Below are 16019 nucleotides of genomic sequence, written 5' to 3' on the forward strand. Positions count from 1 at the left end.
ATTTACCTTACGTTCAAGAGATCGAGCCACTGAAAGAACAACCAAGAGCTGACATTCTACTCGCTACCACTTTTTATTTTTATTTACAGTTACGTTCGCTGGAACGCTCCGTTTATCGATGTTTCCCATCAGCTTTCATTTCTCACTGTTCCAATTTCAGTCATTGTCTTGTTATGCTTGATTGCGAGACGCAATCTCCCATTTCCCCAAGGCATGTAAGGAATGCATCAGCTCACTCTTTCGATGAAGATGAAGTAAGTAGGGGTTTTACAATATAGTTGGTATCGTTCATCTTCCATGTTTTAGTTTCAAAGTGGTTACGAACTACAAAATATTCAAGAACGAGCATAGGAATAAATTCAATTTTATGTTCTTCGCTGCAACAGAAATTAGTTTTAAGGTTTCCTTCGGATATCTTACTCATTATAATATCAAACCAACTGCGTACAGTATCCTGCACAAAAATCCGAACACCGATTTAATTTTTTAAAGCCACCTATTGGCAAGGTAGTGGGTTTTTTGTTTGTTTTTCTTTAAGGGGGAGGGTAGACGGGGTGATGGACACGTCAGGGCAGGGTTGGGTAAGTCTAGACATTTAAAAAAAGTGCCTTAAGGTATTACGCTTTAAGGCAAGTTACAGGTCGGGACATTTTTTTAAACGACAGTTGGAAATTTAGGGCTTGGGCTTAGTAATGTTTCTTACCGAAACAATTTAGCTTATGTTTCAGCTGCCTGTGAATGTTTATGTCGTTGTCAATGGCGTAGGTGTAGCGTTTCTGAATGTGATGCTGGAGATCGGTGTTCGATTCCAGATGAGGTGTTGAATTGTTGTGGTTACCTTACGAGAAATTCTCGATTATATATGAAACAAACTTTTATTGAGCAATATGTGCTTTTTTTTTAAATTTTATAATTTAAAAAATAATAAACCCCTTCGTTTTGAAGTAATTAATATTCCCAGCAAATTCAAATGAAGAATGTTATAACGATACAAAACATTTTCGCAATTCCGTATAGGGAATCGAACACTGATCTACGGCGACGCAATCAGAGCCTCTACACATATGCCATCGGTATTGACATCATTGTGCACAAGCAGCTATCTAATTTATTTGGGTATAGAATATAACACAGCCTAAGTCCAACATTTCCAACTGTCGTTTAAAAACACACACCACCCTGGGGGTTGCAAAAATGTCCCGATCTGTAACTTGCCTTAAAGCGTAATACCTTAAGGCACCTTTTTAAAATGTCTAGACTTACCCAACCCTACCCTGTCGTGTCCATCACCCCGTCTACCCTCCCCCTTAAAGAAAAACAAACAAAAAACCCACTACCCCGCCAATAGGTGGCTTTAAAAAATTAAATCAGTGTTCGGATTTTTGTGCAGGATACTGTACTTCGAAGCGATGCGTAGGCTGATTGATCCTTGGGCGGAGACAAAGGGCGTCAAGAATTTTGTCTTTCATGGTTTGTCTTAAATCCCTCGATGCTTTGGTGGTTGCCTTACACTTGTCTCGAAGGCAGTCTTTGTAATTAGCAGCTTCTTTGAAAGGAAATTCGATACTTAATAACCTGAATAGTTGTAGAAATGTAGATATAGAAGGATGGTCATTTTCTCCACAAGCGTTTCTAACAATCCCAAAGAAACGCTATCAAACCGGAAACGTAAAACGCATTACATGCTGGTTGATGCGTGATAAAAAAAAAAATTATTAACCTCAATACAATCTTGGTTATACTTTCCAGTTAGAACATAAGTATAGCCGTTGTCTAGTAAATCTTTGTTAAGATAAATAACACTATGGATCGTTAACCTCAAACCTTCTGTTGTATTTTTTGATAGAAAAGACGTTTTGTTTTCTTCCTTCAAGCATTTTCCCGTCGCGTCTAGTTTATCCAACAAATCTAGGAGAGGCTGTAATTGATGCAAAGAAAAAAAAAGATAGAAACTTCATCATCTAGTAAAAATTGACAGAAAAAAAAACTTTTGTTTTGTCTTCAAAATTTTCGTTATTGATGCTTTCTGACACGCATCGACCATTGAGAGCATCGAATGCATCATTTAATAATATGGCCATTTCTTCGATCGCTTCAGTACCTTTAAATGAAGGCAATTAACATTCTTCTCTAAAATATCAGAGTCCTATAGCCACGCTACGTAAAAAAAGCTTAAAAAATTATCACATTCCCATATAGCACATTTCTGCCGTCGGATGTCCGAATCATGGCCGAACATCCGTTAGATATCTATGTACTCAATGGGTAGTTCCAGGGATGTCCGTCGGCTAGTCACCTTGGAAGTGCAATGGATGTGCGAAAATTATATTCTACGGACCTCCTTCCAACAGCCAAAAAGATTTTCAATTGTTTCATTTAAGGATCGGCCTCGAGCCAATCGGGGCGCTTTTTTGCAAATCGGGTTTCTCATTTCGGGCCAAGGAGGCGTGGCTCAGGGTAGAAAATTCTTCTCCCCGAATTCAATTGGGGTTTGCAATCAATTGGATTGCAATCAATCGATTCATCAATGCAAAAAACATTATCGATTGACCCGATCTATCCGATAACAACCCCGATAATAGCTCGTTCTACCCGCTTGCCCCGATTTTTACTCTGAAACCGAAAGAACGGCATTTTTTTTTATTGCTTCGGGGCAACGGGTTAACCTCAAATTTTTCCCCGCACCGCCCCGGTTGAAAAAGTGGCACCTCATTTCAACCCCGAATGCACTTTATCGGTGCGGGGCGGTTAACTCGATTAGAACTAATTGGGGCCGATCACTAAGTTTCATTATTAATTGTCAAAATTTCTTGAGAGGGGGAAAACTTAACCGTGTTCAAATTTTTCCCTTGAACGTATTTTTATTTGAAGTCCAGCATTTAAAATGAAAAATTTAAAAAATAAAGGAGTAATGATCTATTTGCCGGATGGTTTATTTTAAAATTTATTACAAAAAATGAATAAAATATATGAAAGTCGTGAGTTTGTTTGCACAAGCTTTCCGTTTAGCTTACGGGAACCAAGCCATTGAAAATTAACTCACAGAAAATAAATATTATTCGGCATCTAATAATATTAAAAGCAAGTATACTTATGATAGGATTATAATTTCAAATAATAAAAAACTACTTTAAACTTAAAAAATCATAATAATTATACTAATTATACTTAATAATAATAATAAACTTAATAAATAAAAAGAAGTTTAAAATTCAAAAAATATTTAGCATAAATTGTTTAATTTCAATTTATACACCTCTGGTTTAACGTAAGTTCGACATCATCTTGACTTCTTAAAAATCCTGTATGTGATATGTTATCGAAAAAGCTCAAGTGTTTTACAACAATTCGATTGTATTGTTCGAAAATGATACTGAATATATCTTTAGATTGGTACAGTGGAATAAGATTCAACTGTGATGCGGGAGACTCGAGTTCGAATCCTGGTATAGCCTAATGTTTTTTCATGAATAGATGTCCAATACATGTCATATTTATAGCCAAATGAAAGCCCGTTCGGATATCCTTAGAATGTCTGACGGCACTGTTTAGGGCGGTCAAAACCAAAAAAAAATACATCCGTAGGACATCCAAATCGGATATCGGGCTGTCCGGAGGATATCAAAAAGATGTACTCAACATCCGACCCCGACATCTGTCGGACATCCGACGGACTGCCTTGTGTTATGTGGGTTATTTACAGCGCATTTGTCTAGAAAAAATCTTTTAAGTAAATACCTGTGTTGCTAATTTGACATTCATTTATGTGACTGAGTTATCTTCGAATACACTCTGGTTGGTAAATCTCGCTCGGTTTCAAACAGAAGTTTGAATAGATTGTAGGAAATTTCAGTCCCACCAAACTAAAATAAAAAATGAATATTCATGTCTAACTAATTTTTAAATAAATGTTTACTTACTTGGAAGTCTTTATTATTCATCATGTAGTTTCTGGTGCTTTTGAAAATATGTGGGGGGTCGAACATAAAATAGGTCTTTTGATTGGGTTCAGTTGGATGTTCTATATAGTTTTTCACTTAATTCATTTTGCCGCTAATCCCGAAAAGGATATGCAGACCCTTATTCGTTTGATGCCCATCACAATTTAAGTTCGAAACAATAGCCCCAACTGATTGAAGTGCAATAATTGCCCTAACCAATAGATTTTGTAACATCGCTGAGCTAGTGGCCCCACTGGTGGCATACCCAGTAATGGGTTGTACCCATTTTGCCCTGTATGGGCGAAACATCAATACGAGTGCGTGATCAGCTAGTTTCGCATCTTTTTCGGGTGTTACATCCACTCCATAATCCGGAAACCCATCAAATTTTATTCTTTGCCTAAAGAACTTAACGGCCTTTTTCACAGTCATCTCGTCCCAAACAAGAGATCCCACTCTTAAGCCCTTCAGTTTGCCCTTCATGCTCTGGCCGATCGATTCAATAGCAAATCTGTTAAGGCCAAATGTGCCAAATGTTCTTAGTGTGTCTGGATGGGGAAGCGGTAGAAGTCCTCCACGCAAATGGTTATAAGCTTTTGGACTCTTCACCCTTAGAATCACGCACTCCAACAGCCAATTAGCTTGATAACGCAAGCCGCGTTTATCCGCACATGCACCCTTATTAATTATAGCCCGAATATTAAGCTGATCCTAAATTAACAAAAATGCAACGAACATTGTATTAGATGAATCCAAACAACAGTTGATGTCAAAAACATTCAAATTAGTAAGTAGTAGAAATAAGTGATGCAAACGGCAAATGTCGAATGACGGGAATAGACTGATGTATAAGTCAAAAGAACAAAACTTACAGTTATATGCAGTGTTGGGCATCGATCACCAAATGGCGATCGATGATCTTGATCTCGATCCCACCAAATTTTTGATCGAAATGATCAAATGGATCGCGATTCTTTTTTGATCGAATTGATCGAATCGATCTCGATCTCGATCAATTTTCAAAAACAGTTTATTTCCGGATTCCGTGGCAGATTGTTTGCCAGCACTAGCTTTTTTGCAACGATTGGCATCAGCACTGGAAGTACCTGCAGCAGCATCTTTCTCACTGATATAGAATTTTATTATTTAGCTAATGAGGGAATTAAGCAAAACATTTAATATTAATGTAGGGGAGACCGGACCCATCTTAGACAGTTCTGGTTTTCCCCTTATATCTCCATTTTTTAAAAAGCAATTTTATGTTTTTTTTCAGGATCAATCAATTGTGTTCTTTGCATCCCCTTGATTTTTTTCAACGATGTAACTACAAAATTGTAGAAGTTACATCGAATACAATATTTTTGTGTTTTTGAGCCGAGCCGGGGTGGGATTGGACAGACCACTGTTCCAGGTTAGACACGGCCCAGAAAGGAGAAAAAAAATGTAAAAAACTATTTCAAAAATATTGTGCGAAAGTAATTTGTGTAATAACAGATTAAAAAAATTTTTTTTGACGATATAACTCAAAATCGGCTCATCGCCAGTAAAAGAAAAAAAAAATTGCGATTTTTTCGCTTTTTTTATTTTATTTTTAAATATCTAGGGAAATAACAGTCTGGGATACATGGAATTTTCTACAGTTGACAATTTTATAAATGGAAACATACGGTGTAAAAATTAGATTTTTAGAACTTTTTTTACTAATTTTCCCGTAACTGTCCAACATGGTACAGTTTTCAAGATGGGTCCGGTCTCCCCTACTCACACATTTATTTCTTCGCAGTGTTCTGATTTTTCGATCACGAAAAAGTGATCGATCGATAAATCGATCTCGATCTTCAAATCGATCAGAACAACTCTGGTTATATGTAGGATTGTTCAAGTAAAAATGAATGAAGTGAATTCCTGAGCTCAGTAATTAAAAAAAAATTGCTTGAGAATCAATCAAAATGAAACGAAGAGGACCAATCTCTAAAAAATTGCATACACATCATGAGTTATCTGTCTATATCCATTACTAATTACGAAAGGGCATTTACTCTTGATTTGATAATTTTCCAAGATGGGATAACTTTCTAAATTGATAACAAACGCAAAGTTTAATTAAACTACGTGTCTGGGCAAATTTTCAAGTCTGTTGGGGTTTTTCTTCATTTTATATATTTATTTATTCGGTCGAAATTCAAATTTTTGAGGTTCCTGCCGGTTTGTGATTGGCTGCAAAATTGGGGGGAATTATCGCGTGTAAACTGGGGAACTTTTCGTTTTCATTTATTTCTTATTCGATTCGCCGTATTAAACTACGTGTTTGAGCAGAATTTCAAATCTGTTGGTGTTTGTGTTCATTTTATAACTTTTATTTTGTGTTTGACTGTTTGTTTACAAATATCGTAGGAGGCTGTCGTTTTTTATTTGTTTCATTAGCATTTTAAGAACAATGAAGTCAGCCGTGAAAACTGCTTGTACAATCAGTCATTCGTGTGGTGCCATCTAGTGGCAAAGGCAACGACGAAATGTGCGATCCTAATCTAACCTAACCCACCGTAGCGTTTTGGCACTACAACTATATATTTTACTTATTCTAGCCGTCGCGGGCCTTTTATTATTTTTATATTATTATTTTATTATTGATCAACCTAACCGGTACTTGGTTTCAAACTAGGCTATCCCGTTGCTGTTTTTTTTTAATAATTGCGCAATAGCGTGCCACTTCACCATTCAGCCCGGTTCAGCCATTGACGTATGCCCAACTAATAAATCTCGAAGGCGGACACCCAGTGGCCTTAATTTAGGTTACATTCATTTACACGTACAAATTTGTTTATTTAATGGTATTAAACTTTGCAAATCAGTTTTGGAAATAATATATTATTTCCCCAATAAATCTTTGGGTTTAATGAAGCCAGGTTTATGTAAAACAAAAGACTTAAATTCAATTATATGGGAGATAGGGATGACGGCGTGAAAAAAGTCTTTCCTTTCCATAATTTCAAATGCTTGGTAATGTAAATCAAATCCATTCACTTTTAGGACCTTACAAATGAAAACAAATTGCCCATCTTCTCCCACAAGGTGTGTTACTAACCCGAAATAAAACTTCTCGCCAAATAGTTTAAAGACAACTACGGATTTGTTCGCAATGAACTTCACCGTACCAACAATTATCCAAGGATAACTGTTTACAAATTTAATTAAACTGTTAAATCCAAAATGATTTGCAATTTGCCCACCATACCTCAGGTTTGTTAACGACGAATTTTTGGGTGGGGCCATACTGGCACACGACATCCAAGCGACGTCCCATGTATGTACCGCGGGATGTATTTTTCTTCATACAAACGGTATGACCCATGTACATTCTTGGGATGAACAGACTTGGATAAAAATTCGAATATTTTTTTCATCCAAAATGTATATACTAAGGATATACGAAATTTATACATTTTGTACATTCCCAGTATGTACGAAAGAGTTGTTTCTAGTATGTACGTATGTGTATATTACCAGTAAATGTTGGTTTAAAAGCTCCATTCATATCTGTATTATATTATATTTTGTTTAATTACTTTTTTACCATTATTATTTCTCCGTTTAGAACTTCACTTTCTTAAATATACGCTACAAATTAAAACATATACATATCGTTCAGGAAAACAACACAGGACAACACACAAATAAAAAATTTAATTTCAGTGTTTATTTTTACTCACAAATTAGTTTACTTTTAAGTTTAACAGACGAGAGACAAAAAACGTTCCTATTTCTGGGAAACGGGTTGGGATTCTGATACATTTATACCGGATAACATCAAATGGGTATAATTCCAATTCAGATAAACAAGACACAACAGCTTCAAACAGAATTGTTGACGACAGAGGATACTCAATCATAGATTCAACCTTGAGATACCTTTTACCAATAACATATGGCACGCCTGCTATATCAACGAAGTTCTCAATTAGGAAATATTGCAGCGTTTTATCCTGAATAATGCTTAAAAATGATAAATCCGATGATGAATCCTGAAAAATGCTTAAAGCGACCTTTATTTTTTAAAGAGCCGTTTGTATTTGAGGCATCGCGGACACTTAAGTCGCGCGGCACCCAGATGGCGAGACGGCAGCTATCACGCAAACAATTTGAAATAACCGAGTTTCCTAATATCAATTTGTTGTACTGTTTTGCATTACCTACCGCAGGCAATGTAGGACCATTCGTGTGATTACCAACTAAAAACACAGCATTTTTTTCAACGTTTGTTTTCCTAGATTTCAATTTAAGAAGGGTTATGGCATCCTTTTCATCGGAACGACGAACAGCTTGTTCTAAGTCTTTTCCTCCTTGATGCACAGGGTTTTTAATAATTTGAATTTGATTCTCAAATAAAAACGCACTTGTTTCCTCGAGACTGCCGTGTTTTCTTACACCTTCAGCTAGATGACAAAGACTGTGTATGTTGAAAGACACAAACTGTGGGCCAAATAGTTTACTAGATAACTTAATAAAAAGTCTTAGCAATTTATCTGCATATACAGAGTCCTCTTTGCAGGAATCAATTTCTAATAGAAGTCTAATGGCAACATGGAGCAACATGATGTGGTGATAACGAGTTTTACTTAGAAATTTCTTGTAAATAACTGGGCACAGATATAGGAGATCAAGTCGTAGTTCAGCTGCTTTCCAGCGATTCAAATATTTTGCTTCTCTAGGCTTCCTTGCGAAATCGCTAGGAATGAATTTTTGAACATACACGCTAAACGCTGAAATTTCTTCCTAAATTGCCGCACTTAGTCTAATGGTATCGAACGGATGGGAGAAATAGCAAGTCAAAACCTTCTTTTATGAGCCTATGCATACTAGGTGCATATAATCTAGATGAACATCACCAATCATGTCTTCAATAACTTCCTCAATGATAGATCTAACGCCGTTCTTATTATGATGATTTCGATGACGTCTTTGGCGAAAAGAACAGTTAGTTCAAAGAGGGGCATTCAAATCTGGATATGTAACTCGCCCACAAGATATTGCTTTGTTTAACTTTGTTACACTAGCAGACCACTTCCCCTTACATATGCATTTACGACAGCCATAGAACGAATTGTGTGTTTTAACGTTCAAAACGAACGAAGTTGCTGGGGCATCACAGGTCATTCCAACAACGGAAACACGGATCGTATTACCTTCAAAATCAAATCCGGATGACTTCAATTTAACAATTTCATCTCGAAAATCAGCTAGCAATAGGTTCACGTATTTTGGTTTTCCAGGTCCATGGTAAAGGCCTGCTACAAACACGTGATCCCAGCCTAATTCCAATTAGAAAATTAAAATAAAGAAAAAAAAATTCGTAGTAGGAAATAATTACCAACAATTCGTCAAAGAATTGGCCAGAATTCGCCGTATCCGCTTTTGGATGTAGAACTTCCATCCACATTGAATATAATCTGAACAACATTTGGAATTGGGATACCCATTTCTTTGAAAGCCAGCATAACCTTCAACAGCCCAGCTTCTACCCCGGAATGATAATATCGCCCCGGAGGAATTTCTTTGAAGTTTAGTTTTCCACGAATGGATCCTAACAGTGTTTTTGTTGTTCTAGGCAGAAACGTCATCCCAGCAAAATCCTTGAGGATATGTAGCAAACGTGTACTGTGCATGTGAGCAACCCCACTTTCAACAACCCACTCTCGTAGCAGACGTATGGCACAGTCTTGTAATTCTTCAACTGTAGGTTCTCGAATTTCTTCATAGCGAAACAGAAAAAAATATTTATAAAACAAGTCTGTAGTGTAACAATTTCCAGAAATGAAAAATATATCACTCTTACCAGACTCATTTTGTTGATTGCCCAATACAATAGTTTCTTCCTCAACAAAGTCCTCCTCGTCAGTTTCTATTCTTAATGAGTCATTAGGGGCTGTTCATAAATTACGTAGTACGTTTTAGGGGGGGGAGGGGCTCTGACAAAATACTACGGTTTGTTTCAAGGGGGAGGGGGGGTATTTTCTATTTTACTACGTAGTGTGCGGAAAAAAAATTTTTTGAAAAAAAAAAGTAAAATTTGCTGCAGTAGCCTGGGGGAAATGGGGAGGAGCTTCCAGACAGGCCTAGACATGTAGGGGAAATCCCCATTGAATGGCAAACTGGTTGTTTCGTTTCGTCTCAGTTAGTCGTTGACCCCGACCTTGGTCAACAATGTCTTAGCCTAATATTTACCAACAATTATTTGAGGCATATTGTAAGGCTTATCCAGACAAGAAAAAAGAAACTTGCCAAAAAGAACATAACAAAGAATGGGAGTCAATAAAATCAAGTTAAGAATAAACCGTTGTTGATAAAACCAAAAGCTGAAGAATATCTTAAAAAGCTTAATGCTATTGCTGCGAAAAAAAAGGTGGATTAATGGAATTTTTCGCCAACTCATCGATATCTCATTTAAAAACAAAAACAACCATAAAAAGGCCCCAAGAACTAGAATTTCAACCTGATTCGGATCAGTTTTGTGAACCTTTATTGACGGACTCTGAAACAGAACATAACATTTGTTCAAAAATTACGAGTTCTGCGAAAAGGCCTGCCCAAGAAGCAACTAAAAATGAAATTGATCTATTAAATGGGGATTTGGTTGGTCTTTATAATCGACAAAAAATGGACATGCTAACTATAGAAGAACAGGAAATTCTTAAGGCTAAGAAAAGAAAGCTGGATGAATGTAAGAAAAAACTTAAAAATTTACAAGATCGCCAACAAAATCAAAAAAAGTTCCGTGATAATCGTCGAGAAGCTCTTAATTCAGCTGTTGTTGCTGACCCTAATTTAAAATCAAAACTGAAGATCAAGGACTCTGGCAGGGCGGGTAGGCCTCACCTCGAAGAAACACAGCCTTTGTTGTTGTCTGAAATTGTCTGAATCGCTAGGCATGGATCAGCGGCTCATGAAAAGCGACAAGATGAAATCTATCGTAGCATCTTAACCTTGGATGATTTAACTGAGCAACTTACTAAAGACGGATTTCACATGAAAAGATCATCAGTGTACAGTATCCTGCACAAAAATCCGAACACCGATTTAATTTTTTAAAGCCATCTATTGGCGGGGTAAAGGGTTTTTGTTTGTTTTTCTTTAAGAGGGAGGGTAGACGGGGTGATGGACACATAGGGCAGGGTTGGGTAAGTCTAGAAATTTTGTTTTTATGCCTTAAGGTATTACGTTTTAAGGCAAGTAACAGGTCGGGACATTTTTGCAACCCCCAGGGTGATGTGTTTTTTTAAAACGACAGTTGGAAATGTTGGATTTTGGCTGTGTAATATTCCTTGCCCAAAATAAGTCAGAGAGCTGCCTGTGCACAATTTTATCGATACCGATGGCATATGCGTAGAGCATCTGATTGCGACGCCGTAGAACAGTGTTCGATTCCCGATAAGAAATTGAGAAACATTTCGTATCTTCATAGTATTTTCATTCGAATATGCTGGGAATATTAATTTTTTTAGAACAAAGTGAATTATTATTCTTTAATTTATTTAATAAACAAAAAAAAAACCACATATTGCTCGATGAAAACTTGTTTTATATATGAACGAGAATTTCTCGTAAGCAAACCAAAATAATTCATCATGTCATCTGGAATCGAACATGGATCTCCAGCATCACATTCAGAAACGCTACACCTACGGCATAGACAACGACGTAAATATTCACAGGCAGCTGGAACATAATCTAAATTGTTTCGGTAAGCAACATTACCAAGCCCAAGCCCTAAATTTCCAACTGTCGTAAAAAAAACACACCACCCTCGGGGTTGCAAAAATGTCCTGACCTGTAAACTTGCCTTAAAGCGTAATACCTTAAGGCATTTTTGTAGGTCTAGACTTACCCAACCCTGCCCTGTCGTGTCCATCACCCCGTCTACCCTCCCCCTTTACAAAAAAACAAAAAACCCGCTACCCCGCCAATAGGTGGCTTTAAAAAATTAAATCGGTGTTCGGATTTTTGTGCAGGATACTGTACCTTCGATTACAGCCTAAAAGGAGTAGTAGCCACCAAGGAAAGCGCCATATTGACACGGTTCCAGTGAGACTTATTCGGGCTCAGAACGACTTTCATAAAAGTCATCCAGATCAGAGACTGTGTCAAGCAACTATACGTACCATGGATGAACTTGCATCTCTTTTGGGACCGTCAGAAGTGTGCTACATCTCTCAAGACGACAAAGCAAGGTATTTATAATTTCAAATAATTTCTGGCCTTTTATTAGAACTATTTTTCTATTGTCACTGTCTTTTTATTTACTGCGGTTATAAAATTAACGTGGAATTATTGGTTATTTTCAAAAGAGTGGCTATAGGGATAACGGCAGCAAATGTACAGGCCCCTATGCTTATGCACATGCAGTATCGGGTAAAACTTCCGGACCATGATTGGGTTGTCGCAGCTGGGCACAAGCTCATCCCATCTGTATATGCAGGCATAGCTGTTGACAGAAATGGCCTAGGAATGCCCGGTGCTGTCGGATATTCAGGTCCAACTTATGTCGCCATTCGCTCCGGCAAACATTGTTCTTCAACTGCTTTAAGTCATTGTATGGACTTTGAACGATTACTGAACCTCCCTGAATTCAACTCTATAACAAAATGTTCAGATGAGAGAGTGAAGCCGATTGTTATGTTCTCAGGTATAAAATCAAATTGATGAATGAAATTTAATTTCTAACACTTTTTGTATAACTATTTTCTTTCTACTAGTTGATGGGGGTCCTGACGAAAATCCTCGTTACAACAAAGTAATTGAAGTTGCAATAGGGGAGAACGGGGTCAACTTGGACACGGGTCATATTGGACAAAGACCCTAAGTGCTACATGTTAAGGAAAAAAATTTTTTTTTTAAATTTTTGTATAGACTGCAATGTTTAACGTTCTAGAAAAAATATTGATTAAAATCGAATCATTATTGTTCTTGTTATTACAGAATTTAAAAAATGGCCCTGTTTGATGTAATATTCTTATTACTGTAAGCATTTTTAAAGTGAAAAACACTAAAAATGAATAAAATCATGATATGTGAAATAGCCAATTCATTTCTTTAATGATTGATAAAAAACTTAAATTTTAATGCCTTTCCAGTGTTAAGTTATTAACAAAATACTAAATAGCACCGGGTTGGGTCATTTTGGACACACAGTTTTGGGGTCATATCGGACAACTTCGATATTGGAGTGGGAGGTGCTTGTGGAGAAGCCATATACGCCCGTTTGACAAATCGATACTCGATACTCTGTTAAGCCCTCCCATTTTACTCTACCCGCCTACGAATTGTCCATTTCAGCCCCCTATCTCGTAAAAATGACATAACTCTCTATTTTTCATTTCTATTGCAAATATTTCAATATGAATGAATAAAATATTGAATAAGCAGTCTACCCATATTTTTTTTTTAATTTATTTTATGTCTCCTTATGAAGAAAACTGGCAGTGTACAATCTCACACCATCCCTGTCCAGTTTCGCCCCGCCGTTTAAATAAAAATAGATTTAAAAAAAACCGACTTCATTAAAATCCTTATAACTCGTTTATTTTAAAACTTAAAAATTACAAAAAAATTGTGGTGTTACCCAAGAAGGTGCTGCACCATTAACTAAAAATAAATATTAGAAAAAGAACATAGAAATCTAAATAAAGAGGAAAGAAATTTTTTGTCCAGTTTGACCCCGTTCTCCCCTACATCACTTTGTGTCACACGATCTTGATGCGATTTTCATCTTTACCAATGCACCAGGTAATATCAACTTTATAACAATCCTATTGGATGAGATTTTTTACACACCCATATACAAAACGCCTTTTCATTATATTTTCACATAAAAAGGCAGGAGTGCCCATAATCGAGCAGAGCGAAGGATGGCCCCTTTAAGTCGCCCACTATCTGGGTTAATTCTTCCTCATAATTACTACGGGAACCACCTTGACGCAGCTGGTAAGACCATCGATGTGGACCTTGAAAAACAGAACTTTGAAAAAGCTGGGACTTCTCTGGCAGAGGTATGGAGCGAAGTAGTATTTGATGGATATCCTTGTGTTGCTGAATATGTGGATCCGAATTATTATGAATTCAGTCAAGATCGGCTCAACGTGAAAGATCAGCATTGGTTTTCGGAGCATGTTCGCACGAGCCAGTACTTTACGCAAATTGTTAAGTGTAAAAATCTAATGTGTTGTATTAACGAGCCGAGAAGCTCATACTTGGCCGTTGTTCCTACGCGGTTTATTCCTCCTCCGATTCCATTGATCCAAACTGACAAAGGGTTAAAAGCTTCTGATCGAAGTGGCTTTGAAAGTCACGTCTTTCCTTCTTTATTTTTATCGCTCCATCTTTCACGCGACTTATTGCCTAATTCAACTAAAGAATTCCTTACGCTCCCATATGATCTTTACACACCCTCAGTTCAGTCGCAGTTATTGGATCGAATTTGCCAAAAATGTTCGCTTTATTTTGCATCGAAAGTTATGCTGAAGAGTCACATGATTGTACACAAAAAGAAGACTCAAAGCGCAAGTGCAGTTGTTGAGAAAGAGTTCATCGTCACAAGAACTAGACCTGTTCGTATCGCAGCGATGCGACAGAGAGAAATGATGGCTATCATTGTATCAGATGACAGTAATGGCTTAGAAGCAGAGGACGCAGAATGGATTGACAAAGACGAATTGGATATTTCTGGAATCCCACCATTTGTCGAAAAGCCCTCGATCTTATCGTGCCCAGTTGTGACGCTTGAAGAGAATTTTGATAATCCATGGGAGAACGATGAGTGAATAAAAAAATAAGTCATATCCTGCCTATTAAATTGTTTATAACCTAGTTACACCAAGAATCAATCAATATTTGTGAGCAAATTGTTGTTCCATGTAAAAGTTAAACGGTTGCTAAAATACAGTTTTTTAAACCCTATATTTGCTTACTTTTTAAGATATAGTTTTTAGGGGGGGGGGGGGTCTTGCCGTTTACTACGTAATTAGGGGGGAGGGGGTTTCCGATTCTACTCAGCTTACCACAATAGGGGGGGAGGGGGTCCAAAAACAGTAAAAAAGCTACTACGTAATTTATAAACAGCCCCTTATCGTCAAAGTAATAATCACTATCTGGTTCACTGTCTAGTTGATTCACTTCATTGTGTTGTTCACTGTCGTAGTCTCTGACTGGTTCCCTTTCGTGGTCTGTGACTGATGGTTCTACTTGATTGACACTAACTTTTAGAAAATAAAGATACCATCAAGGAAATAGCTATCATTACCTTCCCCCACTGACTCATTTGGAGAACTTTGGTGTGTGACTTGTCTCTGTGAGCAGCCCAGATGTTCATTACAGGTTTCAGGAATGTCATCAACATTTCTTATCTTCTCTTTATATGGCATAACTCTAGAAAGATAGAACAGAGAATTTAAATTATTCTAAGACATCATCATGAAAGTAAATATAGTTACACTAAGTTTGACATATCTTCCTTTTCAACTTTTGCATAATATTACTGTAATCTTGCATTCACCCGATTCCTCATTTGTCTAGGACCAACAAAAGACTTTTGTCGTCTTTTTCTTAACATATTTGCTTTTTACTGTGATTGCTGAAGTGTATATTTCTAAAAAGTAAAAACCACAAAACCGACGAAATTTAGAAAAAACGGTAAACTAGGCTATACTCTTGGACTACTAAATCAAAATGGTCTCCGTGCTAAACTACTCCCAGGTTAGAGAGTTGTCCAACGTTGTCCCACTAGCTATTAGAACTTGGCAGACCAATACTTTTTAAAATTTCTGTTATGCTCCTAAATTAAGATTGAAATGACAAAAAAAAATTCATTTTAATTTACGGAATTTGATCACTTACCTAATTAAATAAACTGAACTCTTAAAAGTCTTAATTACAATAAAAATTATTTATTAGCTGTACTTTGAACTTGGCAACATACCACGCTGTCGGAAATAGTTCAAGTCTCCTGCTATTCTGTATGGTTGTGTCGAACTGTTTTGAAACTCGAAAACCACGCTTCTTTAAAACAGAGTTAATTTTTTTCAGAAC

The 16019-nt window shown here is 36.8% G+C and overlaps 1 protein-coding gene across 1 annotated transcript; it reads left to right on the forward strand.

Moving 5' to 3' along the window:
• The first annotated feature begins 11960 nt into the window (after positions 1–11960).
• Positions 11961–12833, forward strand: LOC123472393. Its single transcript, XM_045173804.1, has 3 exons — positions 11961–12166; positions 12284–12621; positions 12692–12833. The coding sequence occupies exons 1-3, from the start codon at positions 12099–12101 to the stop codon at positions 12796–12798; spliced, it is 513 nt and encodes a 170-aa protein (XP_045029739.1). The 5' UTR covers positions 11961–12098; the 3' UTR covers positions 12799–12833.
• Positions 12834–16019: the final 3186 nt, after the last annotated feature.

This window comes from Daphnia magna, linkage group LG5, assembly GCF_020631705.1.
Source record: "Daphnia magna isolate NIES linkage group LG5, ASM2063170v1.1, whole genome shotgun sequence".
Taxonomy (NCBI): domain Eukaryota; kingdom Metazoa; phylum Arthropoda; class Branchiopoda; order Diplostraca; family Daphniidae; genus Daphnia; species Daphnia magna.

Coding starts and splice junctions, on each gene's coding strand:
- LOC123472393 (XM_045173804.1), top strand. CDS start 12,099: ATGGATGAACTTGCATCTCTTTTGGGACCGTCAGAAGTGTGCTACATC. Junction 12,167..12,283: donor TCTCAAGACGACAAAGCAAG/GTATTTATAATT, acceptor TATTTTCAAAAG/AGTGGCTATAGGGATAACGG. Junction 12,622..12,691: donor GCCGATTGTTATGTTCTCAG/GTATAAAATCAA, acceptor TCTTTCTACTAG/TTGATGGGGGTCCTGACGAA.